Source organism: Mus caroli, chromosome 17 (genome assembly GCF_900094665.2).
Source record: "Mus caroli chromosome 17, CAROLI_EIJ_v1.1, whole genome shotgun sequence".
In the NCBI taxonomy this organism is placed as follows: Eukaryota; Metazoa; Chordata; class Mammalia; order Rodentia; family Muridae; genus Mus; species Mus caroli.
The window spans coordinates 60,828,701-60,856,219 of NC_034586.1; the positions used below are offsets into that span (position 1 = coordinate 60,828,701).

General features: G+C 42.6%; 1 protein-coding gene across 2 annotated transcripts in view; it reads left to right on the forward strand.

Annotated features, from left to right (window-relative positions):
- Man2a1 (mannosidase alpha class 2A member 1) overlaps positions 1–27,519 on the forward strand; it is a 157,114-nt gene that overhangs the window by 18,837 nt on the left and 110,758 nt on the right. For both annotated transcript variants that reach the window (XM_029471006.1, XM_021185720.2), the window contains exons 2-4: positions 5,881–6,132; positions 6,668–6,812; positions 18,041–18,212. In XM_029471006.1, the coding sequence (XP_029326866.1) occupies positions 5,881–6,132; positions 6,668–6,812; positions 18,041–18,212 (569 nt within the window). The remainder of the gene's footprint in view (positions 1–5,880; positions 6,133–6,667; positions 6,813–18,040; positions 18,213–27,519) is intronic.

Genomic DNA, 27,519 nt, shown 5'->3' on the forward strand with positions numbered 1-27,519 from the left:
TCTGCTGTCACCTGAATTTTTGATCTTAGCCATTCTGACTGGTGTGAGGTGGAATCTCAGGGTTGTTTTGATTTGCATTTCCCTGATGATTAAGGATGTGCAGCATGCATTCTTAACTGTTGAGCTATCTTCCCAGTCCTGACATTTCTACTCTTTCTTACTTTATAATTTATTTTTTAATACAACAAAGATTAATTTTTTTCATAAGAGATCATGAGTGTTTTGTATCATGGGTTGTGGATTATGTGCCCAATACTTTCATGTCCTAGAGCATGGTGGGCAACAGCCTTTCATGTGTTCCTTGGTTTTCTCTTGTAATGCATAATTGAGATGCTCCTGAGAGTCAGGCGTTGTGCCAGGCATCAGGCATGGGGAGCAAAACAGCTGCCCACTTAGAGGGGAAAGAGGGATATCATGCATGAGTCATCCACTGGGTGATTGTGATAATGCTGTGGAGAAAATGAAGTGATGTGAAAAAAGAGTACTATACCAAAGGCTATTTTAGATAGAATAGCTGAGAAGGCATTTAAGGTATCTTTTAGGGAGACAGTTGAAACATTGTACAAAGGGAAAAAAATATGCATTAAGTCAAGAGAGTCGGCAAGAAGGAGCTGACTTGGAGCTGGGATACAATTAGGGCAAGGCTAAGTTGGGAAAGATTGTTGTGTGCATCCCAGTATTAACGGAGGGGGTCATTCTGTGCTTTGACTGTGATGAAGAACGCTCCAAATGCAGTAAGAAGCTACAGTGGATATTACAGCAGGCTGTTATCTGGGCAAGGCATGGATGGCTAAACATGCACGTAGGGAGACAGAGTTGATTTGGAAAATTGCTAGTGCCTTGTAGTCAGGGTGTTGGGAGGGTGGAGGGAGAGAGGTTTATTGATTCAACAAGTATGTTGGAGATAGAAAGGAATTAGGTATGGAGGCATCCTGAGGACAGAGGAAGAATCAGGGCACCAACATTTTGAAGGAGCTGCCTGGGGAGACCAGAGCTGCTTTCCAGAGATAGGAGAATGTTGTAGCTCTGGGAGAAGGGTGTGCTTAGCAGGTAGGGTTGATGTCAAATAGAGCAATCAGTAGGTACTTGAATATCTGGACTTGCCTTTCATAGGTTTCTGCAGAATATGTACATGAGCACAACGTGGCATTTAAGTCTCTGAGTGGATGAGCTTATCCAGTATAGAGACGTTGTAAGCGATAGGCGCTAACCCGGAGGCCGACATTCAGAGGTCAGAGAGAGAAGGAGCCAACAGAAGTAGGCCACAGAAAGAAAGTAAGAGCACATGGAACCGCAAATCAGATCAGTCACTGCAGTTTCCAGGATGAGGGCACTCTGTGGTGTGTTCCTGGAGATGATGAGGTCCCAGCATGCTTTTCATCAGGCTGGTTGTATATGCATCGGGGGAATTGATGTGGGCAGTCTTTAGTGAGATGGACAAAATCTGAATGCAATGGGCCTGTGAGCTGTGAGTGAGCTGGGAGTGTAAGACAGGAAGAGTGCAGAGTCCACACTTTGCAAATCCTCATGTGTCTGAGGAGCGTGGGCTGCCGGCAGATGACAGAGTCATGGAAACATTTTCTGGCTCCCTCCAAGCACACAGGCCCAGGCGCTGGGAAGCCTTGCTGTCAGTCTCAGGCCAAGCTGGGAATCCGTTGCAGAGAGTCCTGAAGATAAAAAGCTTGAAGGACCTGTTGCTGTTATCTAGATAACAAAGCAGGGATTTGCTCTGTCTGCGTTTTTATCTCATCAGGCCCTTGGTGACAGATGCTCCTCCACATGAGAGCTGATCTTCCCCACTCAGCCGACTGGCCCAAGGTTCTTTAAAAATGCCTTCCAGACACAGAGCTAGTCCTGTGATGCTACTCAGGGTGACATGCTTGGATTGTCCCTTTTGACAGAAGAAGGGAGGGACCCTGCACCGATTAGCAGAAGCTAATCAAGCTACGAAGTACAGTAGATGGCTGGATTTTGCCCCTTTTCAAGATCCCTTGGGAGTCCAGTTCAATGGCATTCTGGTCAGCCATGTCTTGTAGTTAAGGGAGGCACAGGAGTGTGGCTGACTTCTAAAGATGCAGATAGTGGGGCTGGAGAGACTCCTCACCCTGGGTTCTTCTCTCAGCACCCACCCAGTGACTCAGCTATGTGTACCTCCAGTGCCAGGGGACTGATATCCTCATCTGTCTTCCCTGGGCATCACCAGGGTCATACATGCTGCCAAAAATCTCATACACATAATAATAAATTAACTTAAAATTTAAACATATTAGACTACATTATGCTATAAGCCTATGAGACTGACTGCTTCCTGTTGGTGGGTGTAGGAGAACTGCCACACCACTGGGAAGGGGAGTTTGAACCTGCAGCCTCGAGAGGACTTCCCCAGGAGTGAAGCCTTGGAGGAGATGACAGAGCTGGGCTTGGACATTGGGAGGGCCCTGGCCTCTGCTTGTGAGGCCTCTGAGTGGTGGAGGGAAAGACAGCCCTCTTTGCAGGTGGAGCCTGAAGGAAGAAGATGCACCATCAGCCGTGCTTGAGTGGTCACAATAACTCTGGTCACCAGCAGCCCGTGTCCTCCCTGGGGCAGATCATTATGTAATGTGTTAGAGTTGGCTGTGGGCAGTGATGGCTCTCTTTCCTAGGACGGAGTGGGCACCGATCCTGCTCTACCTCGTTGTAGACTCTAAATTAGCTCTGCCCAACGTCTTTGATATGTGCCAGCTTTTCCCTCAGCTCTTCTCTTTCACCACTAGCAGAGAAAAATCAAATATGACCTTCTTCCCCCTCCCCGGCAGACCAGCGCTGAAGATACCTCCCTATAGAACTGATTAGCAAATCAAAGGATAATGCGCTTTTCTCACCAGTGGGTTTCTTGCCCTACAGAAAACTGTCTTTTTCAGTATTCCTATCAGCATTCTTTGACCTGTCAGCGTAATTGAAACATTATCTATCATTTCTGTTTCTTTAATGCACACCACGGGTACATCCCTTCAGGCCACACCATTCCTCCCAGGCATGTGGGTGGAGTTTGCCTATGAGCTATACGGTAAGGATTTTGGCTGTTTGGAGGGAGACCTTATTCCGGTGCGTAATATAATTTAAAAAGGGTTTTCATTAGACCATTAATGCTGACAGAGCCTCAGGCCACACTCTTCTACCCATACTTAAGTTACTGTAGAACCCTGGGCACTGGTTGTTCACTGTATCTTCAGAGCTATCATGAAAGTGAAAGCCATCTTTAATGTCTGTTGGCTCCCTCTTCCCAAACCATCACAGGTGATGTTTATACCGAGACTTCTCTGACATGGAGGGTTTGGGAGCAAGGCCCATAGCAGAAGCTTTCCCTAGAGTGCTCCTTGCCCTCCACACTGTGAGTGTTGAGCTTCAGTGGGCAGCTTGGCTAAGGGTGTGGGCCCAGGGGGACCTCCTCCAAGCACAGAGAACCTTAGAGCGGTGTATCATGCTCTGGCAGCCTCACATGGTATCGTTAAAAGCTCTGAGAGCACACCAAAGCTTCATTTTAGGGAGATGCGTGCGGCAGCTCTAATTCTGCATAGAACCTCAGTGGTAAGACGGCCTCTGGAGGGAGTTTCGGTTTTGAGACTGGAACTCCCCAGCAGGATGAGTCAGAACAATGGCAGGAAGTTCTAGGCTGTTCTGATGTGGTAATGCATGAAGAATCTCCCCATTTGTTCCCTGCAACTATGGAAGTGTGGACAGAGACACCGTGCGTTTGACTCTTTTTTTTTTTTTTTTAAAGATTTATTTATTTATTTATTCATTTATTTATTATATGTAAGTACACTGTAGCTGTCTTCAGACACTCCAGAAGAGGGCATCAGATTTCGTTACAGATGGTTGTGAGCTACCATGTGGTTGCTGGGATTTAAACTCAGGACCTTTGGAAGAGCAGTCGCTGCTCTTAACCACTGAGCCATCTCACCAGCCCCGAGTTTGACTCTTAAGCCTTTTCATTCTTTCAGGTAGGATGGGGAGCTACAGCAGAAGAGCGCTTTTGGTCTTTGCATAGCAAAGAACTGCTGGCCCTCATAGCTAACACTGATGTGGCCTTCGTTGGTATGGCAGGCACGGCCAGCCTTTTTACAGTGTACTGGCACGGCCATGGTATTACAATCTACATGTTTATACTCTGGAATTGTACACTCTAGTTATAAAAACAGCTATACAGGAAACCTCGTCATGTTAGAGGCAGTTTAAACAAATAGGCTTTTTGTGTTGGGCCACATCTATAGTTCTGCACTGCAGGCTGGAGGCTCCTGGCTACCTTATCACTAAAGGGCTCTGTTGATCTGGAGCCCACATGATTTCTCTCCCTTCTAGGTGTGATCAGAGAGCCAGTCCTGTGTTGAGACCCTAGGTCTCCTTGGATATGCTGTGTCCTCTTTGCACTTTATCTGCCTACCCAACTTTATGAGTATAATTAAATCTTTGACTCACTGTTAAATCAACAAATATTCACAGTAGGTTAAAAACGATGTAGACATCCCAACCAGTTTTTAGTTAGATGTTTTGTCAAAATTGCACCATTGTAGATATTACTATGTCTTTCCTTTTGCTTCCTCCAGGTTGTCAATTTTCATCAATATTCTATTTAGATGTTTGTGTAAGGTCTTCAGATTTTGTTATTCATTAAAAAATTACTTAGAAGCTGGGCGTGGTGGCCCACGCCTTTAATCCCAGCACTTGGGAGGCAGAGGCAGGTGGATTTCTGAGTTCGAGGCCAACCTGGTCTACAGAGTGAGTTCCAGGATAGCCAGGGCTACACAGAGAAACCCTGTCTCAAAAATCCAAACAAATAGAACACATTCTATGATGGGTGTTTTAACTGCACGTGTGTCTATACCACTTGCATTTCTGGTGTCCACCATGGGGTCCCCTGGTACTGGAGTTACAGATGGTTGTGAGCCACCGTGTGAGAGCTGAGAATCAAGTCCAGGTTGTCTGGAAGAACAGATCGTGCTGTAAACCAGAGCCGTATCTCTGGTTCTTTCTTCTTATACTTATTAATGATTTTTTTTTTTATTTTTAAGTGTGTGTGTATGCATGTGTGTTGCTTATAATGCTATCTTGTATATTCAAACACACACATACATACACACACATGTATGACAGTATATATCTTAGGTATTTTTGTCTTCCCATCCCTAGACTTCTAGTTCAGAGCAGTTATAGAGAAACATTTTACAAATGCATGAATGTCTCTCCTCTACTTGGAACTGAGCATCCAGGGTTGAACGAGTCAGAGATGGTTCTTCGGCCATTAGCTGCAGGAATTGGTAAAGCAAGGTTGTAAGGATGACAAGCTTTTTAATGTGGGGATCAATTAAAAACAGAAATGCCCTGCATGTCACACAGCATAATAAAAGCACTCTGACTGGCTTATTAGGGCATGCTTATGTCTGTGGCAGTTAAGAGTTGATGAATTGATTTTTCTTTAGATTGTCCAGTATGTGTTCACAAAGGGAGGTGGAGCATTCTCATTCAGCTTGTATGGTTTTTGACCCTGCAAATTAACCCCAGTCTATTTTGCTTAAATTTCAAACGTCACTCTTGAATATAACATGTATCTGCAGTAGTGGTTCTAGAGACCCTAAGATGGGTTAGGCCTGGATTTGGGGAGACTAGGAAATCATCTGTAAATATCTTGGTCATTGTCTTACACTTTAAAAATAAGATTAGATAAAGACGGTGGTTACAGAAAGGTCTTATGCTACAAGAAGGTATTTCAGTCCTAGCTGCCCATGTGCTGTGTGTTTGTGCATACACAAGTGGGCAGAGGAGGGTGACCGCTGGTCCCCTGCGTGCCTTGGCAGAGCCTGCAGTCATGGTTCCCATAGCCACCTCTTCCTTTTCTTTCAGGGCCAGCTTTCAATATTGCAAGAAAAGATTGACCATTTGGAGCGTTTGCTCGCTGAGAACAACGAGATCATCTCAAACATCAGAGACTCAGTCATCAACCTGAGCGAGTCTGTGGAGGACGGCCCGCGGGGGTCACCAGGCAACGCCAGCCAAGGCTCCATCCACCTCCACTCGTCACAGTTGGCCCTTCAGGCTGACCCCAGAGACTGTTTGTTTGCTTCACAGAGTGGGAGTCAGCCCCGGGATGTGCAGGTAACGGGCAGCCGCTGGTCATCAGTGGCCTGTTTGTTTCCTTGTTTTCAGGTTTGCCTCTGGGTCTGCTTTACTCCATACGTTTCTAAGCTCTGGGCTCTAGCGTTGCCTTTTGCCATGATTTGTTTGGTCATCATCGTTTTAGTTTGTTAGTGATACGATTCACACTCTCACCTCTGTCTGATTGCTCCCGAGCACCACCATTTTGGATACCTTATTGTGTTTCTGTTTTCATATTAAATCACACTGCCACTTAAAGCAAGAGAAGGAGGGATTCTGAAATCATGTTTATCCAGAGCAGATGGGGAGGCCTCATTTATCCAGTAGTTACCTGGCACAAATAGCCTTCCGAGCCTTTGAGTGATTTTTAGGCCTTTGGCCTAAAAAGTTTCCATTGATATTTTACAGAGTTTTTATATATTGATAAAACAAAACAAAACAAAACAGCAAAGAAAATCTTTGAGGGAATGTTGTCCAGAATTTAGTATAAATTACCAGTGGTTAAAGTTTAACTTCTTTTCTTTCGTATTTTTAGATGTTGGATGTTTACGATCTGATCCCTTTTGATAATCCAGATGGTGGAGTTTGGAAGCAAGGATTTGACATTAAGTATGAAGCGGATGAGTGGGACCATGAGCCCCTGCAAGTGTTTGTGGTGCCTCACTCCCATAATGACCCAGGTAAAAGCTTCCCTGCCCAGGAGCTCCAGCCGGCTCGTCCAGCACCCACATACTGTGCTGAGAGGCTGGGAGAACTCACGGCTCTCAGACTTCACCATGATGTAGTCTTTTTATGTCATGTCCTCAGTTTACCTGTTTGTACCAGGCTAGGATGTATAGAGCAGGAAACAATGATAGCTATGCGTGTTAGGGTACCCATAGTTTCCTTTACTTACTTCTGGTGAAATCTTTCACCGGAAGTTGGAGAGATCGTTATAAGTTAAGGCACTTTCCACTCTTAGAGGACTCAAGTTCAATTCCCAAAGCCCACAGAGTGGTTCATAACCACTCATAATTCCAGTCAGTTCTAGGAGCTATCTCACCCTCTTCGGACCTCAGCAGGAGTGAGGTATGCACACGGGCATGTGAACAAAGCAGTCATACCTATAAAGTAAAATAAGTGTAAAAAAATTAAAAAAAAATAGGACGTGAAAGAATCATACCTGGAAAATCCACTTCAACAAGGCAGGGTGCTCACCGGAAAATGTGGGTCTTTAACACAGAGAGGTAGTGAGCAGCGGCTTGGGAGCTTTGGGGTTCCTTCTGTCTGTCAGACAGGAGAGCGAGGTGACGTTAGGCAAGTTACTTGATCCTTCGGCGGATGAGGTTTTTATCTGCTGGAATTAGGACCGTAGTATCTTCCCAGGATGAAATGTAAAGGAATCAGACATGACATGAAAATAGCTGCTATCTTTTGTAATTACTGTTATTTCACAGGAAGGCTTTTATTTGTTGAGGTCAGTTACCTCCCCCCTCCCCCTCCCGCAAGGTAAGGGGTAATTGCTGTAATTTCAGTGGAGCATGTGATCTGACGTGCTTACTTACAGGTGTGAATACACAGCACAGCGTGCAGTTACTGTACCCGGTGGATTTAGTACAGCATTTCTTGAGGATATATTTCTAAACACGTTGCTTGGAAGGTTATCACTAAGTTTGTGTTCTTATCTTTTTCAAGCACCCAGTTCTCTCCAGCACAGTTAGTTTCGAGGATTTCCGTTTCACCCATACCTGCGTGTGTACGACCCAGCTACTCACATTCTTTATTCGTGTGCCCAACTCTCTCTTTTCTATGACATCGTTCTGTGATCTAAGTGCAGCTTCCCTCTTTAGGTCTGAACACGGTGCATCGAGTCTGTCTCTCGCGGTTTCTCTGAAGTCTTTTCCTGTGCATTTTCCCCTCCCCTGGATGCTCAGTTCCCACCGGCTCCTTTTCTTGTTATTCTCAGCTGTAATATTAAAAGATGGTGTTTACCAGGCAGGATGCTTGAATGGTTTGCAAACATCTAATGCTTAGGAAGGGCTGATGGTACTGTTCACTGCAAAGGCGTTATCTTGTCAAGGTGACACGGGCAGGGAGGGTACCGGAATCCCCCATGTCAAGGCCACCGGGATTTCTCTCTACAGAGCAAACCCGAGTGACAAGGAACACGTGTCCCCTCTTGCATGTTGCTTATGGTTAGCCTAATACTTGCCATATGATAACTTGTCTTCTGACCTGTCTACGCAGTCCTTTATGACAGGTTCATACCGTACTCGCACCCACACTTGCAGGTTTGCATGTAGAAATATGCAGTGGTTTTACTGAGCCCGGTCACTGAGGTTAAACTCACTCAGGGCCAGGGCTTTGTCTCACAGACTGCCCTTTGTAGAACAGGCCAACCAGCAGCACCTAGCCCATCATTCACTTCTGATCACAAGTCACTGCAGTAATAACGGACTCTCTAGGTTAGGGTTAAACACTTGGCTTGCTGCTGTCTCGGGTTTCCCATTAACTCCCATCTTTTCTGTCTCCTTATTCCTCCTCCTGTAATAAGCATCTTATTTAAAGTGTGCTTGGCACTTTTTAGAGTAGCAGCAGTATTAAGCTCTTTGGGCAGGAATTTCTTAGATCCCTGTTTGTTTGCTTTATGGTTCCTGCTGTAGTATGTTGTTTTGTTAGAGGACATCCTTAATAACTGTTTCTGACTGCAATAGATGAATCTGTCTATTGGTATCCTAGCAACCAGAGTGGAATCTTTTGTCTTAGTAGGAGATGTTAATGACCCTCACCCTTAGGGTTTTCTCCACTTAAGTTAAAAATAGTGGTCAGAAACAGATCCGCTAAACCTAAGGCAGTTTTTGCCATGAAGCAAAACGGCACAGAAAAGAACCCACTGACTTTTTGAGTAATTTTCACTATTCCTTAACAAAAGTAGAATATTGATAACCTAAATTATCCTGTGAAAAATGGAAACATTCAGTCATGAAAAAAATCACTGTCTTAATAGGGAGAAAACAGAAAAATATGTGCATGTGTATTCTAAGTCAAAATATGACTGTAATGGGAAATCTTTGTAGAATACTCCCAAATGAATGTGCAATTAGGCAATTTACTTTCTAAATGAGATTTATAGAGAGTTGTTTGCATTTTCTGCAGCAACAATTTAAAACAAGCTTTGGCTCAGTAGTTTGTTTCATCAGTGGATTTATGTCTGTTGGGAATAGAAATATTTGAAATAAGATTTTAAAACAAGTCCTATATTTGTCCCCTAACAAAGAATTTATGGTGTTTATATATACATGCATACTTAGACACAAACACACACACACACACATTCTTTTCTTTTCAGGCTGAGTTAGTATTAGTAGATAAGACAAGGTAAATTTTAAAAAAGACCAAAACAGTATTTTAATAAATTTCCTAATTAAGTCTCCTTCCAGGCCACAAGGATATATGTCATACAATATTGAAATGGTTTACATGAATTAAAACAAAAATAGGAAAGAAATTGTTAGGCATATGCTGATAACTTTGTACTGTTACGGATTTGAAAAGTTTCGAATCATAGACCATGAAATTAAATATGAGTTGATGGATATATGTTCATGTTATATTTAATAAGCTGATTAGAACACAATTACAGCACCTTTGTATCTACAATCTTAATTCTTCACTTCCCACTAGCTAACCTGCCAAAATATTTAGTTGATTTTCCTTCAAAGAAATCACAGTGTGTGGAGGAAAGATAAGGAATACTGAATGGGAGGCTGAACAGCATATTGTCAATGAAGCAGTTTATAAAATGAACATTAGAGAGGAACCCCTCGTGGTGTGGCTCTAAACAGTAGGGAGAGCTAGTGCCTCAGGTAAAACTGTATAACAGTTTTCTTTTATATGCAGAGCATTTATAGCTCTTTAGAAAAAAAAATATTGACTTAATGTGTGATGGAATTTTGCCCATTCTTAAAGGAAAGAAAATACATTTTTGTCTGTAGTATTACATAATAATTAGAAATAGATTTGTTTATCCATGTGTTGTCTGAAGTTCAAAGGATAAACACATGAAATCGCAGTGTGAATTTTCAGTTTTGGTCAGCTGTTGCATTGTTGGAATTTGAAAGTGTTTGGCCAGCTGTTGTTGTCTGTATAGATCAAAGTGGAGGAGAGAGGCAGCGAGGCGCACAGCAGTAGGGAGGTGGGGGTGTCAGTTTGGGGAGGAAGTTGACTCTGTTTAGCTAGTGGAGGCAAATCTGTGTTCTGTGTTCTTTGGTTTTTGATAGCCATCCTAGGAAGCTTCACCTCCCTCAACCCACATAGCCTGAGCCTGAGAAGGATGGAGAGGCAGGGTTCTTTGGTCTTCCACCAAGGAAGGGGAGAGAAGTCAGTTACGCCACGTTCAATGGTGTAGTGCTTTGTCGGCAGGCAGTGAACAAGTTCTCAGATGTCTGACTCTAAAATCCATGTTCTTGCAATGAGTTATCCTGTTTCCGAGAATATTTATTTAATCTAAATAGGTTCTATATCATATTTTGTAGAGATTAGCCAATTTAGCATGTTTATCTCCATTTCTGGATTGTTAATTAAGTTAGCAAGTAAAAATTCGGGACGCCCAGTCAAACTTGAATGATGCATAGTTTTTTCTTTTTAGTTTGTGTATTTCAAATTTAATTTGGTCCTATTTATATTAAATGTTCACTTGCTCTTCATTTGAAATTCAGACTTAAGTTGGTATCTTGAATTTTATCTGAATGACAGCCTTTGAGAATTAAGTAACACATAGCTTTGAATTAAGTAACACATAGTTTTTTAAGAGATAACCAAGCCATGAGTATCATGGTTCCTTTGCAGAGAAGGAAAGCTTGGGTGATTTGGGCCACCTGTGGACTTCATTCTTGAGGAACACACAAGCCAGTTGTTCTTGAGAGATCCTGGTGCTCATAGTCCATCTCCTGACTTCTCTCATTTCTGCTTCCCTCCGTTCTCCTAGTCTGAAAGTGTGAGAACTCACTAATGTGCTGGTAATAAAGGCTAATACTGACACTTAGGCTCTTGTCCCACGCAGTTCCCACCATGTTGGCATTTTACAGATATTAGAACCATTACTCCCCTCAGTGGCACTGTGGTAATCTTACATGCTTGTTTCATAGAAGAATGGCAAGAGAGAAGGTGAGGGACCTGCCTGTGGCAGAGTGCACTTGGCACACAATCCTGGCTTCTGAACCTCGACTTGAGATTTGCTCTTAAATATAAGACAGCACTTCTGGGTAATATTACTGAAGCCACAGGCAGAGAGCGTCTATGAGGAAACTAGGTACTGTCATGGCTAACATCGTCTATGCTGGTTTTAGTAAACACAAAGATAATTTTATTAACTGTCTTGCAGAAGTGCACACATCGCCATGCTCGTTCCTGTTCTTTTTCTTTCTGATGTATTCATATTGAAATGACGTCCTGTCTTTGATAGGTGGGTGGTGCGAGGCCCTCCTTGTCGCTACATTTTCCTTTATGATTAGAAGTGATTTAGAAGTGAAACTGAGATACTTTGCACAGCTTGTATGACCTTAAGTCTGAATAACTCAGTTATTTACCAAAGAGTAACCCACCGAGGTCTTTAATATGAAACCCTTCCACCCATTATTTTAAGCAACTGTGTTGGGGAGGACTTCTCTGGCTAGGTGGTGGTAGGAGATGTTCATAAAGTCCACTTTCCAGAGAAGAGGAATGAGCTTAACATAGATGTATAGTTTGTTTAAGAGCCTGATCTCATAATTTTTAATATCAGATATCAAAGAATGTGGTGTCCTACAGGACTTAGGCAAGCAGTATGTGCAAGGAGCTTGGTTGGGCACAGCACAGCTGCAAGAGGAGCCGCCTTCAGCTATTCTTAGGGAGAATGCAGATCAGTTCTGTGGTGTGGGACAACATTTCCAGTGCTGGCTTCTCAGATGCATTAAAACTCGCCATACCTCAAACAGCTTTACAGGAGTGAAGCCGATATGCTCCAAAGACTGTTAGATGATGCGGAGCCACCCGGGATGCAGGTTATCTGCCTTTGGAACCTGGAGTTCAAAGCATTTGGTTTTAGAGGACTCAGCAGGTTTGTAGGTTTGCAGAGTCTTTGGGAGAGCCTCAGCCTGGTTCTTGGCACTTGTCACGTCTTCACGTCCCGAGCACTTTTAGTCAGCCCCAGAGCTCTCCTCCCTTTGCCTTGTGGTCCTCTTGTCTCCTTTAGCCCGTTTCTACTCCACTGCGGAACCATTTAAAACAGAACTGCTGCAGTCTTCCTATTCTGCTTCAACTTACCATGGAGTTTGTGCCTCCCAGTCTTAGTGTAGACGTGGCCACACAATGAGAGAAAACCTTACCTTCATTCTCCCTGTGTTCTCTGAAGAAAAGACAGTGTTTAGAAGATTTTTTTAGTACCCCACTTCAATTTTTATTGACTGTTCACCATATTTTAGTCATGGATCCTGCAGTGCAGCTATACCCTGTCTGCTGCGCCCCGACACACTTAGTTGTTTATCGTTTCTCATGTGTTCTTGCCTCTGCCTGACGATGCGAATCCTAAGACTCTTCTGCTATCCTGTCAGGATTCCACTATTCCTCTTCTCCCACAGCATTTTGTTCCGAGATTCTCTGTAGACTCTGTTTTCATTTAGCTCTGCCTTATTACTTACTTAGCCCTTATTAGATACTCCATGCATGTTTGAATGAGTAAACTGGAATGTTAATTAAAGCTCTTCCAGTTTATTAGGGGGACAGAAGGGCCTAACATATAATAGAAACATTGGAATAAAAATTAATCAGCAGCATAATCAAATAATGGTAATAACAATTAAGATTAGATGCTGTCCCTTAAGTATAAGGTTGAATGTTGCAGTTTGATATTGAAGGATTAACAAGTGATGGGAGAAACCTGATGATCATTTGCTGATAGAGAAAAACTTTATTACCAAGGTAAAGGTGCTTTCTTTTAAAAATAGAAAACTCCCTTTGTATTTATCTTTAAATTTCAGGATACTGTAACAGTGCAGTAGAAATAATTCAGAGTTTAAGTTGCTTTTTTTTTTTTAATGAGATCACCAGTGTGCCATTTACCTGAATATAATTACTTTCAGCTCAAAATCTTTTTATGAATTTCTAAAACTTACTGATTATTTAACTTTTGAGTGGAATTAATGGTATTTTAAAAATGTGATCGTAGTAGCCGTGACCCTCACAGGACAACAGTGCTTTCAAGAGAGGTTCCTTTTGGAAGGAATGAGCCCACTAGAGACTTTTTCCCCTTTATGACAGGGTTTCTCTGTGTAGCCCTGGCTGTTCTGGACTTCACTCTGTAGATCAGGTTGAACCTCTAACTCAGAGATCTTCCTGCCTCTGCCTCCCAAGTGCTCAGATTAAAGGTGTGCACTATTTAGGCTGGCCTACTAGTGACCTTTAAATATATGTATATTTTTTATGTATATATGTATATATATATATATATATGTATATATGTATATATATATATATATATATATATATATATATATATATATAGTGGAGCAGCTTAAAGATACCAGGCAGTGGTTATTAGGGGAGCAGACTATAAACATTAAAGTTGACTATAGTCAGTTGTGCCTTTGGCTTCATTCTAACTGAATACATTGTCCTGTCACCCATGTGCTTTTGTTTCAGTCCTTTGGCTTTGTCCTTCATTCATCTGTTATGTACAGGCTCAGAGAACTCCATAAGAATTGATTGAAGAATTGGTTGTGATGTCTGTCCAGTCCTGGCACTAAATTTTTCAGGAACTAGAGCCAAACTACAAGAAGGTCCACGTTCTTTGTTTCTAGATATTTAAAATCATAAATCAAAGAAACTGATTGCAAAGATCTGAGATGGAGAGATGAGGCGAGCAGGGAGTCCCTCTCACCTGAAGTCATTGGGGTAGCCCAGTGATCTGATAAGAGCAAATGTGGGTTTAGACTTCTCAGGCGTCAGTTTCTCACACAAATGGCATGGCATATTTTGGAAGAGACACCTCCTTGTGGGGTAACCCGAACTCTGCTTATTCCCTGAACTGGGCATGTCCCCAGCCAATAAGAGCTGAACATGCAGACAGTATAGCATTATTTATATACTGTTGAATGGTGGCCTCTTGGATACTCTCAGGTCTGAAGGTCCTACAGTAGGGCTGAGTGTCCTAATGAAGGCTTTCTAAGGAGGGACCTAGCGGGGTTTGAAAGCCAGCTTGGGGCTTTTGGACTCTGATTTCTAGGCTGTGGAACTTATTGGGCAAGGCACACTCTGATTGGGCAAATAGGTACTGTTGTAGAAAGGGCTATGGTCCGTGGAATAATGAAGAAATACTCCTGGAGCTCTGTTCTCTGGCTAGGTGTCTTCTGCCTAGGTTCTGGGGTGTGGTACTTTGTTTGAAAGGAAGTGTCCCTTCAGAGGTTTGGATTTCTACACTTCCATGTTGAATCCAGAATTCAAAATACAAAAATACAAAGCATGGTTTGCTAGTTCATAAGTGTTCATAAGTTCGTAAGTGTTAGGCTGCTTAAGTGCACATAGAGAATAAACAGGCAGAGTTTCAGTGCCAGTAGAATTGGGGTTCACACCGTCTCTGTAGAACTTGTGATTATTTACTCAGCTTAACTTTCTGACTTATTTAAAATAGCTGTTAGTTCTCTTACGGGTGACAGCACCGCTGCTGTGAGAAGGACTAAGCTGAGAGGTATCCTTGCTGCCTTTCTGGTCCTGCTTCAATGTCTGAGTGTATTCAAGGGAGAGAGAAGAGCTATGAATTGACCATTTAAGTAAATCAGTTTGCAACGCAATGTCTTCAGATTATTAAATCTAGAGGTAGGAATATAATTTTATATCACAAAAAATTCATTCCATGCAGCTTTGCATAAAGTATTATCTTTCTGATTGGTCTCACGTTAATATGCAATTGTAGTTTTTCCAGTAATTTAGAGGAAGAAAGAACCAATTCAGGGTAAAAGGGAATACTTGATTAGTCTATTGTATAAGAGCAATAAAAGCTAATTTACTGTTATATTACTCAATATTGAAAGCTGCAAGAAACTCTCAGTTCTTTATTCATTAATCGTGCTACATTGTAGTAGTATTTGTATCATGCTATATTGTAGCAGTATTAGTGTCAATTATAGATGAGTTTTATGGAAGGCTTTTTAGTTGACGTCTCTGAGCTTGTATTTTGCCTCACGTAAATATCTTTGACATATTTTTTGCCTGATTGTTGAAGGGCAAATGAAGTGTTGAAGGTGGAGTGGATGAATCAGGCATTGTAGTTTCTCCCTGAAAACTCTTGTGATAAAGGGTCTTTGAAATGCAGTGATCTCTGTCAGGAACAAGTTTCTGCTGTTGGAATACATAGTTACACTTTTACAAAGGTCTTTGACAAAAGCAGTCCTCTTACTTTGCCTTTTATGCTGGATTTTGGGAGGTTTTTTTGTTTGTATTTTGCAGGCTTTCCACTGCCCAGAGTTCCTTAATTTTGTCCAGAGGATTAACATTGGCATTTGCTAGAATTCACGAAAGAGGTATATGCGATATTTTAAAGATGACTATTCTAATGGAGCCCTTCAGGAGTCTCAGTGGTCCTGGTCCCACACATGGGGTCGTAGTGTTTGCTTTTACATCCATGGATTCAGCTTGATCTTGCACCGTGTAGGTAGAGACAGACTATTAACGCAAACAGTGTGACGGGGGCTGATAAATCAATATAGGAATTGAGCTTTTAAAAAGAGGTACCATTAGTAGTTCTCAGGCTGCATTAGTCTCCCTGCCTCTGTAACAAAGCACCACAGACTGAGAGGCTTCAGTGCAGCTCAAGGTCAGAGACTGCAGAGTCAAGGATTTAGCACTGGCGGGCTGGTTTTTTTTTTTTTCCTTCCTTTCTCCTTGGCTTTTGACTTTTAATGACCTTTTTTTTTTTTTTTCCTCCTCTGCCCTGGCAGGTTTCTCTGTGCCTGGACCCTGGGTCCTAGAATTGTCTGAGATTAAGATCCTCTTTCATTACATTATTCATTACATTATTTTTACCTTTATTAATCCCAGCACTCGGGAGGCAGAGGCAGAGGCAGGTGGATTTCTGAGTTTGAGGCCAGCCTGGTCTACAAAGTGAGTTCTAGGACAGTCAGGGCTATACAGAGAAACCCTGTCTCGACAAAACAAAACAAAACAAAACAACAACAACAACAAAAACAAAAACCAAAAAAAAAAAAAAAAAAAACCAAAAAAAAAAAAAAAAAAAACCCAAAGACCTTATTTTCAATACAGTCACAGTCTGAGGAGGAGGAGCTAGGATTTTTTTAACTTTTGCCTTTCTCGGATGTGTCTAGATGGGAAGGGTCAATGCCACCAGGCTGTTGATAGCAAGGAAAGATAACAGCCATTCTCTTACTTTGTAGGTTCCGTGTTACCTCCTCCTTCCATGCTTGGCCTCGAGCACTGGTATCTTCAAACTTGAGTATGGGGAGAGACACACCCTCATTTAAGGGCAGATAGCAATTTCTTTGCTTCTCTCTGGGAATCTAGATAGAGGTCCTGGTCTAGTGCCTGATGCAGGCTTGTGGTCAGTGTCTTGATGAGACAAGGTGGGATTCCTTACGCGCTGCTCTTACAAGCGAGGCCTTTTAATCTAGCATGGAAAAATTAAGGTCATCCAGAAAACATTCTTCGATAACAAGCCAGCCCTAGATTAAGAATGTCTTACAAAGAAAATCTGACGTCATACTCCTATTTGGCTCCCAGTGTCAAAGCTGAGTATTGCAGGTAGCTAGCAATCGGGAGAAGTAGCCACAGCTGCAGACCCTTTCAGGATACAACTTTGAAGCAGGTGTCTTATGTGCACTTCCCTGGGGACCTTTAACTTCTTCTTCTTCTTTTTTTTTTTTTTTTTAAATTTCCACTAGCAAATGCAGTATAGGCCCAGAGTTAGAATTATAGGCAAACAAGTGCTGTTTGGACTCCCTGTCCCTTCAGGTCTCTCGAGTTTCAGCAGTAGGTGACAGCAGTTCGTCATGGATGTAGGAATGCTCTTCCTTAAGATTTTAGACAGGAGAACAAGTCATCCCCTGTGGGGTCCACTTAGCCCATCACCTGTCTGTATAGTTGGTGGCTGTGTGCCCTAGAGCCTTTGCCATCCTAGGTATACATCTGGTAGACCTGAGCTTGGACTTGCGAGTCTTGTTAAGAGTGTCTTGTCTAGCTCAAATGCTAATGGTTTGGGGGACTAATCTCCAGGTTATTTGGGAAGTAGTTGGGTAAATTAGGGAACCAAGTTCTCTACTTTCGGGGGCGGGTAACGTTGACGTGTTCACTTTTGTTGTTTAGTTAGTGTGACTTTCTGCTCCTAGAAAATGGCATGATGATATCTTTTGGGAACAAAAGCCTGTTTTTTGGCAGGATGCTGTGCTCAGTATTCATATCAGCGCTGTCATCACGATATTGCTTTGCTGCGGGCGTTAGGACTTAGCTTGCATGAGCCTTCCTTTGTCTTAGTTTTATTGGATGGGTGGGGAGTTCAGATGTATGATGAGAGGGACCATGATCCCAGATTATGAGAGTAATACTTGTTAGTACTATTTAGATAAAAAAGCCTTACCTGGAGATAAGTAATTGAATTAATTGTTAAATATAAATACCTGTTTTTTAAAGCCTTAGTTAATTGCTTTTATTTCTGTCTGAATTTTTGTGCAACCTCTAAATATTTCATCATTTCAGTGGCAGTAGTTTTCCTGTCACCTAAAAGAGAATTTCACTAATTGAACACAATTGTTAGCTTTTAAAATGTGGTCTTTATTTGAATGAAGGAGCTAAGGGTATCTATCCAATGGTAATTCGGTGGAATGTGACTAAGTTGAAATCAGCCATCTCAATCGGACCTTTGTGGTGTATTTGTGTCTTGATTTAGGTTGGTTGAAGACTTTCAATGACTACTTTAGAGACAAGACTCAGTATATTTTTAATAACATGGTCCTAAAGCTGAAAGAAGACTCAAGCAGGAAGTTTATGTGGTCTGAGATCTCTTACCTTGCAAAATGGTGGGATATTATAGATATTCCGAAGAAGGAAGCTGTTAAAAGGTTTGTTTCAAAACTTTTTGTTTTTTTACTTTAGCGATATTAAAGATCCATAATAAACGTGGAGTTTTGAGGTGAAGTCTTAGCTTTATGGATGACAGCCTTCTTCTCATCTTGCACTGTATTGATTTTAGGTCCTTCCGGAGGAAGGGGAGCAAAGCCTTTTCCGTTGAAATCCTTATGCTCATCTCTGTCCTAGAAATGGGCGTAGTTATTTTAAGGGCTTTTCAGAAGGGTCACTGCTTGGTTTTCTAAATATAAATGTGCCAGTGTCACTGCCTCTTTTCAACGATGTAAATTTTCAAAACCATGGCCAACATGTCTGAAAAATAATGTTTTTATTTTTTGCCAATAATTTTGTGTATTTTCTTCTATCAAAAAAGGTGTTGGGTTTTGTTTTTCTTTTGGTGGCGTGGCTCAGTGCTTCATTTTTATTCATTTGTAGGGCTGTATCTTCTCCTGAGGATTTTATTTCCAGTTTAGTTCATGATATACAGATCAGCTTTTTATGTGATGAAAATGTTAGTCTTTTGTCTTTTGCCGTTGCTGCCAGAACTTTGTCTTTCTCAACCTACAGTTATGGTAAAGAGTTGAGTTTTTTATCTTCTACTTTTATGTTTAATCCCGAGATTTTAAAATCCTCATCCAACGATTTAGCAGTTGATATTTGGGGAGCTTTCTGATCCAAGTGCATTTGCTCTGAAGAGCTAGGCCTTGTGAGGGATTGTTCATTTATTGTGTCTGCAGAGCTCTTGATAATGTAGTCACTGCTCCGAGTACTGCCAGTCGTGACTGATAATCCTCTGCCCTGTTCTGTGACACAGGCTCTTGCTTTACAGTCCAGACCTGGGCTCAGGGAGGGTCCCTGTGCTGTACCTGACAGTGCTGGTGTCATCCCTGCTCAGGCCGCCGCCTGCTGAGCCCTTTGTACACATGGTGCAGCTCTTGAGTTTTAATGTGTCCAGCCTTTTCTACTGATAGGAAGTGGCATCTTTAGTTCACTGAAATAGTCAATTATTTAAACTTTCTGGTGTGTTTCATGGATTTTGATGATACTTGTCTAAAATTATTGGAATTTTATAATATTTCAATAGCTGACAGCTTAAATCTGCCTTTCTGTATTGAAAAACCTTTTAATGAGTCATAATTTAATTTTCCCAAAGGGTTTTAGAAGTAATTTAAGTTTCTTCCTACCTCATCAAAAAGTATCTTTAGATTTTAATGGATTGACATGAGCATTTAAGGGTAACTTGAGGAGAATTGATGGCTACCAAATTCACTGGAGATTGTCTTTCCTCACTGGTCCTGCATGGTTAGCTAGGAGAGAGATACAGACTCTGAGGACATGAGAATAAACCGAGGAACTAGCATGGTCATAGTAGAAGCCATTCCCCCTCCATCACAAGTGCTGCCATAGCAACAAGGGTTGACCAAATCCAGTTCACACAAGAGAATCTACAATCTGCAATTCCAAAGTGTTATATAATGTATCCTGACTTTCTATAGTAATGCTTTAGATTAACATCATATTCTCTCTCTTTCTCTCTCTCTCTCTCTCTCACACACACGCACACACACACACACACACACACACACACACAGGAGAGAGCAGAGAGGTACAGAGACTAACAGAGTGAAGTACATGATACACACAAGCATAGAGCTGGAGGGAGAGAAGAGAGAGAGCACCAGACAGTATTCTGCACCCATAGTTTAGAGCCGCCTACCTTTGCTACCTCTCTGAACTCTTACAAAGTTACACAGAGCTGGTATTTGCTTTACTGCCAGCTCGCCAGCGCCAAGAACTCCGCTTTAAGAAGAGTTTTGGTTGTTCACATCTTGCTCACTGATACATATTTTCTAAAAAGTAACAAAGTTAGAAATTGCTTAAGTTTGATGAATCCATCCCACTTGTAGGTATTTTTGTTTTCAAAATTATTTATCTGGTGTTATTGTCTTTATTTTAAAAATGAAACTGCCTAGAACCTTTCATTATTTTTGTCCGGCTTTGCTGGCCCCCAGACCACCCAGAGGGAAGTTCTGGTTTACTGCTTTCACCCTCTCTCTTTTCAGCTCTTCATCTTTTCCCAGTTCGTTCTCCCTGCTTGCACTAGTGCTGAATGGCCAGTCCGCCTGTCCTCAGCCGGGACGTCACTGCCTGCTTTCCTTTCAGCACTATTTTAACTAACTAGTGTTGTGGGTTGTTTTGTTTTGTTTTCTCATTATATTTTCTCTAAATGCTGGACTATTTGGCAGCTCTACTTTACTGTTTTGTGTTTTTTGTTTGTTTGTTTTGTTTGTTTGTTTCTCTTTCTGTTTTCTGACTTGATCATGCTAGAGAATACTTTGCAACCTATGAGTGCTGGTTTCCCAGTTGTATTTATTTATAATTAGCGTGGATGTCTAGTGGTCTGTGAGTATGACCTCTACAAGTTTCGGTTTTCCGAGAGCAGTGTTGAAGCCTGTGTTGGTGCCTGAAGAGGGGGTTGTTTTACATGCATCTCATGGGTTAGCATTTTATGACTGCTGTGTGCAGTCAGCTCTTCTGCTGCCATGTTCCCTTCCTTAAAACAGCTGCTATGCACAATCACACAGTACAAGCATGGGGGTCATGAAGAATAGGTAAGTGTGGGGTGCTGAGTATTCAACAGTGTCCTTCATGACACAAAAGACCCTGGAAAAGGAGATCCAAGACAGGGCCCAGTCCAGTTTGCCTGTGCACAGTCAATCGGTGATGAGTTGTGCACACATGTTACAAAAATGTCGGTTGCAATGTGCTCATGGATGCAGGTGTCAGGAGGACAGAGCTGAGCTACCATGGGACCCTGGTAGTGTTTTCTGGGAGCTGATGCAGTGGGGATGTATGAGTCTGACTTGCATCATGGTGAGCTGAGCACATTGGTCAGAGTCCAGATGTGTGCATCCCTGCAGAACTGGACTCACCTAGGCCCACTCCTCTGCCTTCAGCTTCCCAGGGACTAAATCGTACAAAGGAACTGCAAGTTTTTCACTAGTTGAACCATCAGTGCTTTGGAGCAGATTGATTTGTTTGTGTCTTTGTTTATGCATTGTGTGTCTATGTGGGCATGCAGAGGTCAGAGAGCAACTTGTGGGAGTTGATTCTCTCCATATGGTGTCTGGGGATTGAACTTAGGTCTTCAGGTTTGATGGTAAGCACTTCTACCCACTGAACCATCTCTCTGGCCCAAACTCCTTTCTTTCTAACGCAGGTATTCATAGCAGAGCTGACAACACTCTAGCTGCTCTTTCTTTACTAGAGTCCGTTCATCATCCCCTATGCTTCCCGATCCTTTGCTCATCCTTTCTTCATCTGTCTGTCCATCCATCCGTCTGTCCGTCTGTCCATTCCCCACCCTCCACCTCTCTCCTGACAGTCCTGAAACTCAGGTACAGGACAGGGATTACAAAGCTCTGGGCATTCCCCTGCTATTAATTCTTCTTCATAAGAATCAATCATCTCCTTTGGCATTGAAAAATTGGCTTGTCATTTAATGACTTGTTTTGCTGTCACTACCACTGCTGCTGCTCCTTTTAACTGTAAGACCAGCCTATTTGGGATGGAACATATGGACAGGCTGAGTATGGCGGCCAGGCTGCCTGGGTTCAAATCCTGACAAGTTTCATTATTTTGGGGCAAATTATTTAAGGTTTCTGCTTTGCAGTGTACTTGTCAAATCGAATCCACAGTGGAGCCTATTCTGTTGGAGTTTTATGAGGACTGAGTTAATATAAACATGATGCTTACTTAATATATTTCATTGATTCTTTTTGTGGTGCTGAGAGTCAAACCCAGGGCCTCTTCAGTACTACATAAGTCCTCTGCTACACACACACACACACACACACACACACACACACACACACACACACACCTAGCCTGACAGGGGCTTTTAAAGAATTACTAATAAATATTAGTGGCTCTTATTTTTAAAGCTTTTATTTTCTACTTGGAATACTTTTCTTGGACACTTCCTGCAATTTTTAGTCTTGAAGTCATCTCGAAAGTCTTCATCTTTTAATAGGAAGTTAATTATAAATCTATGTTTCTGCTCCGTCTTTAAAAAGCTTGCTTATATAATGCTTCATTGAAGATTTTTTTTTTTATCCTGTGCTCAGAAGCTTTTTGGTATTCAAGAACATGAAACTGTTTAAGTTTCCATCCAGCTACTACCTATGGAGCGTGGAACTTCTTATTCCTCTTCATCGACACTTCGACCTCTTCCACATATGTCTTCTACCGTCTTCAGCTGGGGGTTGCTTTTGTCTCTTTTGTCGTAGAACCCCAGGATCTGACTCTTGGGTCTGCTGTTGCTGCTGTAGCTGCTGCTGCTGCTGCTCCTCCTCCTCCTTCTCTTCCTCTTCCTCCTCCTCCCCCTCCTCCCTTTCCTCTTCCTTCTGCATCTCAGTGTTGCTTTTCTCACTGTATTTTATTGCATCTTTGGTGTTCTTTCTCAAGGATGCGTCCCGCCCCCATTCTCCATTGAGTTTTCCTCTTCCTCTCATTGAATGCTTTGCCTTAACTTTAATTATGGATGATTGTCCATAAGGCCAGGCATTTGTGCTCATTCTTGAGTGTGAGCAGTTTTAGCCATCCCTGGAAATTGTCCACGGATCCAGTCTAAAGTGCTTTACAGCTCCTGCTTCTCCAGCCGCACGTTGGCAGGTTCCTTGCAGTATTGATCACATGACTTCATCTGTTTGTCCTGGGAGATGGTCTCTCAGGCAGGGAGGTCCTGTTCTCAACCATTCTGTCCTTCACCAGACAGGAGAGCAGACTCAGTCACTCAGCATAGTAATTGTCAGGACTTTGAATTCCCAGTGAGACGAGGGTTGACATTAGAGGGGAGGGGAGCAGACAGGTGCATTCTGTACTTCCCTGTCCTGTGCTGTGGTCCTGTGGACCATGCCTGCTGACCTCATTTTCCTCCAGCCCATCATGGAGCCTGGATTTTTAGCCCTGTCCTTGATTACTTGTGCTGAGGAATCTTTCCCCAGTGCAGGTTCTTTTCTGAGAAAGCTAGGTGATGTCCCTCCTCTGCTCCTTTGTTGGAAAAAGGGATCCTAGAAGAGTTTTCGAGAGTTGGGAGTCCAGCAGGTGGGCCAGAGGACATGGAAATTGGGAAACGGGCTGTTTTAAAAGTCCTGGAAAAGAACTGTCCGTTGCTGTCATTTGTCTCTTTTCTTTGGTGAAGCTGTGGAGCCCTGAGTCTGGACTGGCTTTCCTGTGTGTGTGCCTGTCACCTGTAAGCTGGGTAGGAGATAAGGGCTGTGACTCCATCAGTGACTTGCATGGAGTCCAGCACTGATAGGAGGTAGGAGGGGACTGTGCTTGCAGCCCCTGTGCTTGGTAAAGTGAGGGCAGGCCTGGATTCCATACATGGCGGGTCAGATGCTACAGGAAGCAAAGCTGGGATCCTAAAACAGCGGACCTTTAGGAATTAAGATTCCCTGAGCTCGTAGAGGAAAGGGCAGAATTCCCTGGGCTGATGAGGAACTGGCCAACCAGAAGAGACTTTAGACAGGTCTAACACCTTTGACACACATAAATCAACACACGCCTGTCCCATATGTCTTGGCTCATCTCTTCTATAGAACTGTAACACTGCTAACACTGGGAACATACAGCAGGCTTTCTCTCTCCACTTCTGGATAAACTATAAATCCATCCATTTTTTTTTTCCTTCACTAATTATCATTTTCTAACTCTAGAAACACAGGAAAACCAAGGTAGGAGGTTCATGGTTTGGAGCTGATAAAAGTGGTGTGCATGGGGAGAAAATTCTGGAAGGGAAGAGATTGTGGTTAGTGTCCAACATTCAGTTTCTTATTGGATTTGGCTCTACAAAAGAGGGACAGTGCTGGAGCCTCTGAGAATCAAGTTCACAGCAGAGCACAATGTCTGGCTTTCCAGACAGTCAGCTGTGAGCTCAGAGAGAAATGATCATCTTGGCTCATCCCTGGTGTGTTTTCATCTCTTGTTTTCTCTTTGTCGTTGTCCATTTTACGTAGGCAAAGCCATATAAAATGGTTAATATCTGCCTGGTTTTGATGGGTGCCAAAATGTCACTTTTGTATGATTCATCTCAGTACTGAAACCCGCACGGTAGCGGGGGGCACTCAGCCTGTCGTCTTAAGAGAACGCTTTGGAAGCTGCTTCCTTGGCGGCGGGAAGTGAGGGCTCCGTGGAGGGAGCGGAGCCATTTTGCTTAACCAAAAAAAAAAAAAAAAAAAGAAAAGAAAATCATAAAACTGTTTTCAGAAAATTGAGTTTTACTTTTATTTAAATTTTTTGAAATTTTCTTCTAGCTATAAATACTCACTTGCATTCACTTATGCCACCTGACTGTAGATCTCGTTCAGTGGTTCAACCTTCCAAATGCAGTGACTCTTTAATACAGTTCCTCGATATAGTTGTGGTGACTCCCAACCGTAAAATATTTTCATTGCTACTCCATAACTGTAATTTTAATACTGTTATGAAAAATAATAGGAATATCTGTATTTTCTGATGGTCATAGGCAACTGCCAAGAAAGGGTCCAACCCCCACCCCCTTTTCCCCAGGGGCTCCAACCCACAGGTTGAGAACCACTGATCTAGGGCATTGGCATTTGTTTTCTTACTTGAACTGAGAGTCCACAGTGTGCCTAAACAATAGGCCATGTCTGTGCATTTTGCAGCAAACTTAATATAGCCTCAGATTTTTGTTCTCATCATTTAAAATTCTTAACTAGTGTTAAATAGATAACTGACAACATTTTTGGGGCTCCTGTTGTAATGTTTGTACAATGTTTTATTTTTCCTCTTTATAAAGATGAGCTACAAGAGCTAATGTCTAAACCTAAACTTGCAAGCTAGCTGCTGTGTGGCAGCCTCTGGATTCCACTGGAGTCCACTGAAGCCTTCCTTGTCCCTGGAAGAGCACAGATTGATGCTGGACTTAATAGAAACAGCAGACGTGTCATGCGATCAGCCAGCAACAACTCGTGTTCTGTCCCTCATTGTGATGCACCACTCAGCATTATAAACCTTTAAAAATGAAACTCAAGTTAGCTAACAGAGAGATCCATGCAGACATGTGGAGCATGTTGCCTTTCGTAATTCAGACCAATTTAACCGATTATAGTTGCTGTGCCCTCTTGGAGCCTTTGTCCTGACGATTTCAAAGAAACTCCCCTCCGTTAAGCAGTCAGCACGTTTTCTGTACAGGCTTGTTTTGTTTACCGTCCTGGCTTTACACGTGGTTAGTTTTGGCCGTCTGTGGTGAAGTGCTGGATAATGTTTCTAATCCACTGGGATGTGAAGTGGCTGACTGATGTTTGGTTCTGTCAAGTGTTGCCCCTTAGCTTTTCCTTTGGCTGACAGCTCTGCCCTGGGCCCCAAGACCGTGGGATGGCCTCTATGCTGCATCTCTTTCTGCTGTCATGACCAGTGTTTAGTGAGTGCAGAAACTCACTGACTGGCTGGAACCTGAAACATTGTGTGTTCATGTCTTGACCAGCTACACTGTGTTGGTTTTTGTTTTTGTTTTTTTTTTTGTTTTGTGTGTGTGTGGTGTGAAATATGTATCTTGTGTTTGCTGCGCATCAGTCAGTATAGACTGTATTTTTATCATATTTATGTGCTCTGACACTTTTCCAAGAAGGCTCAGGCTTTTCATCTGATATTCTAAGCGCCCTGTTACATTTTCTTCAGTTTTGTATTTAAGTAAAAATTTCACTGAGCTTAGAAACATTTGCTGCTTCTTGCTTAAATCCTAAGACTTAACTCATGCACACTTTGGGTTTTCCCAGAAAAATGGACCATTCATGCTCTTACACAGACTCATTATTATACATTTATACCGGTCAGATTTTATGGGGCTTAACCAAAAGGCTGCTGTTAAATTTGCAGAGAGCGTGAAGTCAGTGTGTTTTGTGAAGTTTGAAGTCAGCTGCAGATTTCAATGGTATGAGGAGCCTGCAGCGTTTCATCAGAGCAGAGCATGCAGCTCTGAAGTGACTGCTCCTCACCTGTGAGGTGACACTCGATTTGGGATGTCCAGCCACTGGTTTTGTTTTTGTTTTTGTTTTTGTTTTTGTTTTTGTTTTTGTTTTTGTTTTTGTTTTTGTTTTGAGACAGTCTCTCTGTGTTAGCACTAGTTGCCCTGTCTGTGGGACGAAACTGGCCTCAAACTTGTAGACATCTGCCCACCTTTGTTTCCAGGATGCTGTTACCAGCACTGGAAGTACTCCTGAGTCTAAAGCCCAGTCTTGACTTTCTTCATCTTCCGTGGTTAATGGTTTGGTAAGATCCCAAGCCTGTTGAGTGTGTGCTTTGTGCCAGGTGTGTTCACACCTCAGCAAACCTCTGGCTTTATGGCCTGAGGTGTCTTGTTAGTGGGCATGCAGGAAGGGCCAGAGCAGGGATGCTTCCCTAGAACACAGTGCCATGCCCAGTTAGGCTGGAATCTCAGTTCTGCCTGCTCTGCGTTCTTGGACTCAGACCTCTAATCCCATCCCCAGTTGTCTTCCTGTTGCCAGGCCTGCCCTTTGCTTTATCAGCACAGTTTTCTCCCCTTGTTATGTCTACGTTCTAAGGTGCTTTAGTGACGCTCAAAGGTCACAAAGTGCACCCTGTCTTTGACGGCGATTGTCTTGTTCAGCTCTCTCTTAAGTGTCTGCCTTTGTCTCTGGCTGCCTCCCACCTTACATTTCACCCTTACGTATGCCTCCTTAATGCCCTGACTTCTGGCATACTGACCTGCTGCTGTCTTCATACGAGTTATTGTTTTATGCATTGAGTAATTTCATATGTAATCTTTCCCATGACTCAGGGAAGGTATTATCTTACCTCAGAAGCCTTCCCCTACTGACTATGTTCTTCATTGGGCAAATATTTACTGTGCTAATATCCAGGGTAAGCCCTCAATGAACAAAGAGGGCACAGTTAAGCACAGCATTATAAAATCATGTTGTTTTCAGTGAGGTTTGGAAGCCTGTAGTATTCAGGATGTGACCAAAACTCCAGTCAAGGAGAAGATGTGAGAGGATGGGGAAGGCACTGGAGGTTCTGAGGAGAAAACTGTGATGGGCGAGAACTTGGCACCTCAGACACTGGAAGAGATTGGCTAGGTGCAGCCTCACCAAAGAGGATGTAAGAAACCTTTCCGGGCTGTTAATGTTGATAGCAGCAAAGGATGGGGAGAAGGTACAGCAACTGGAACATGGTAGTGGCTTGCTGTTGGAACTGAAAGGGGGTGACTTCCAAATGACCATATGTGTGTGTGTGAGGAGCTGATCTAGAAATGGA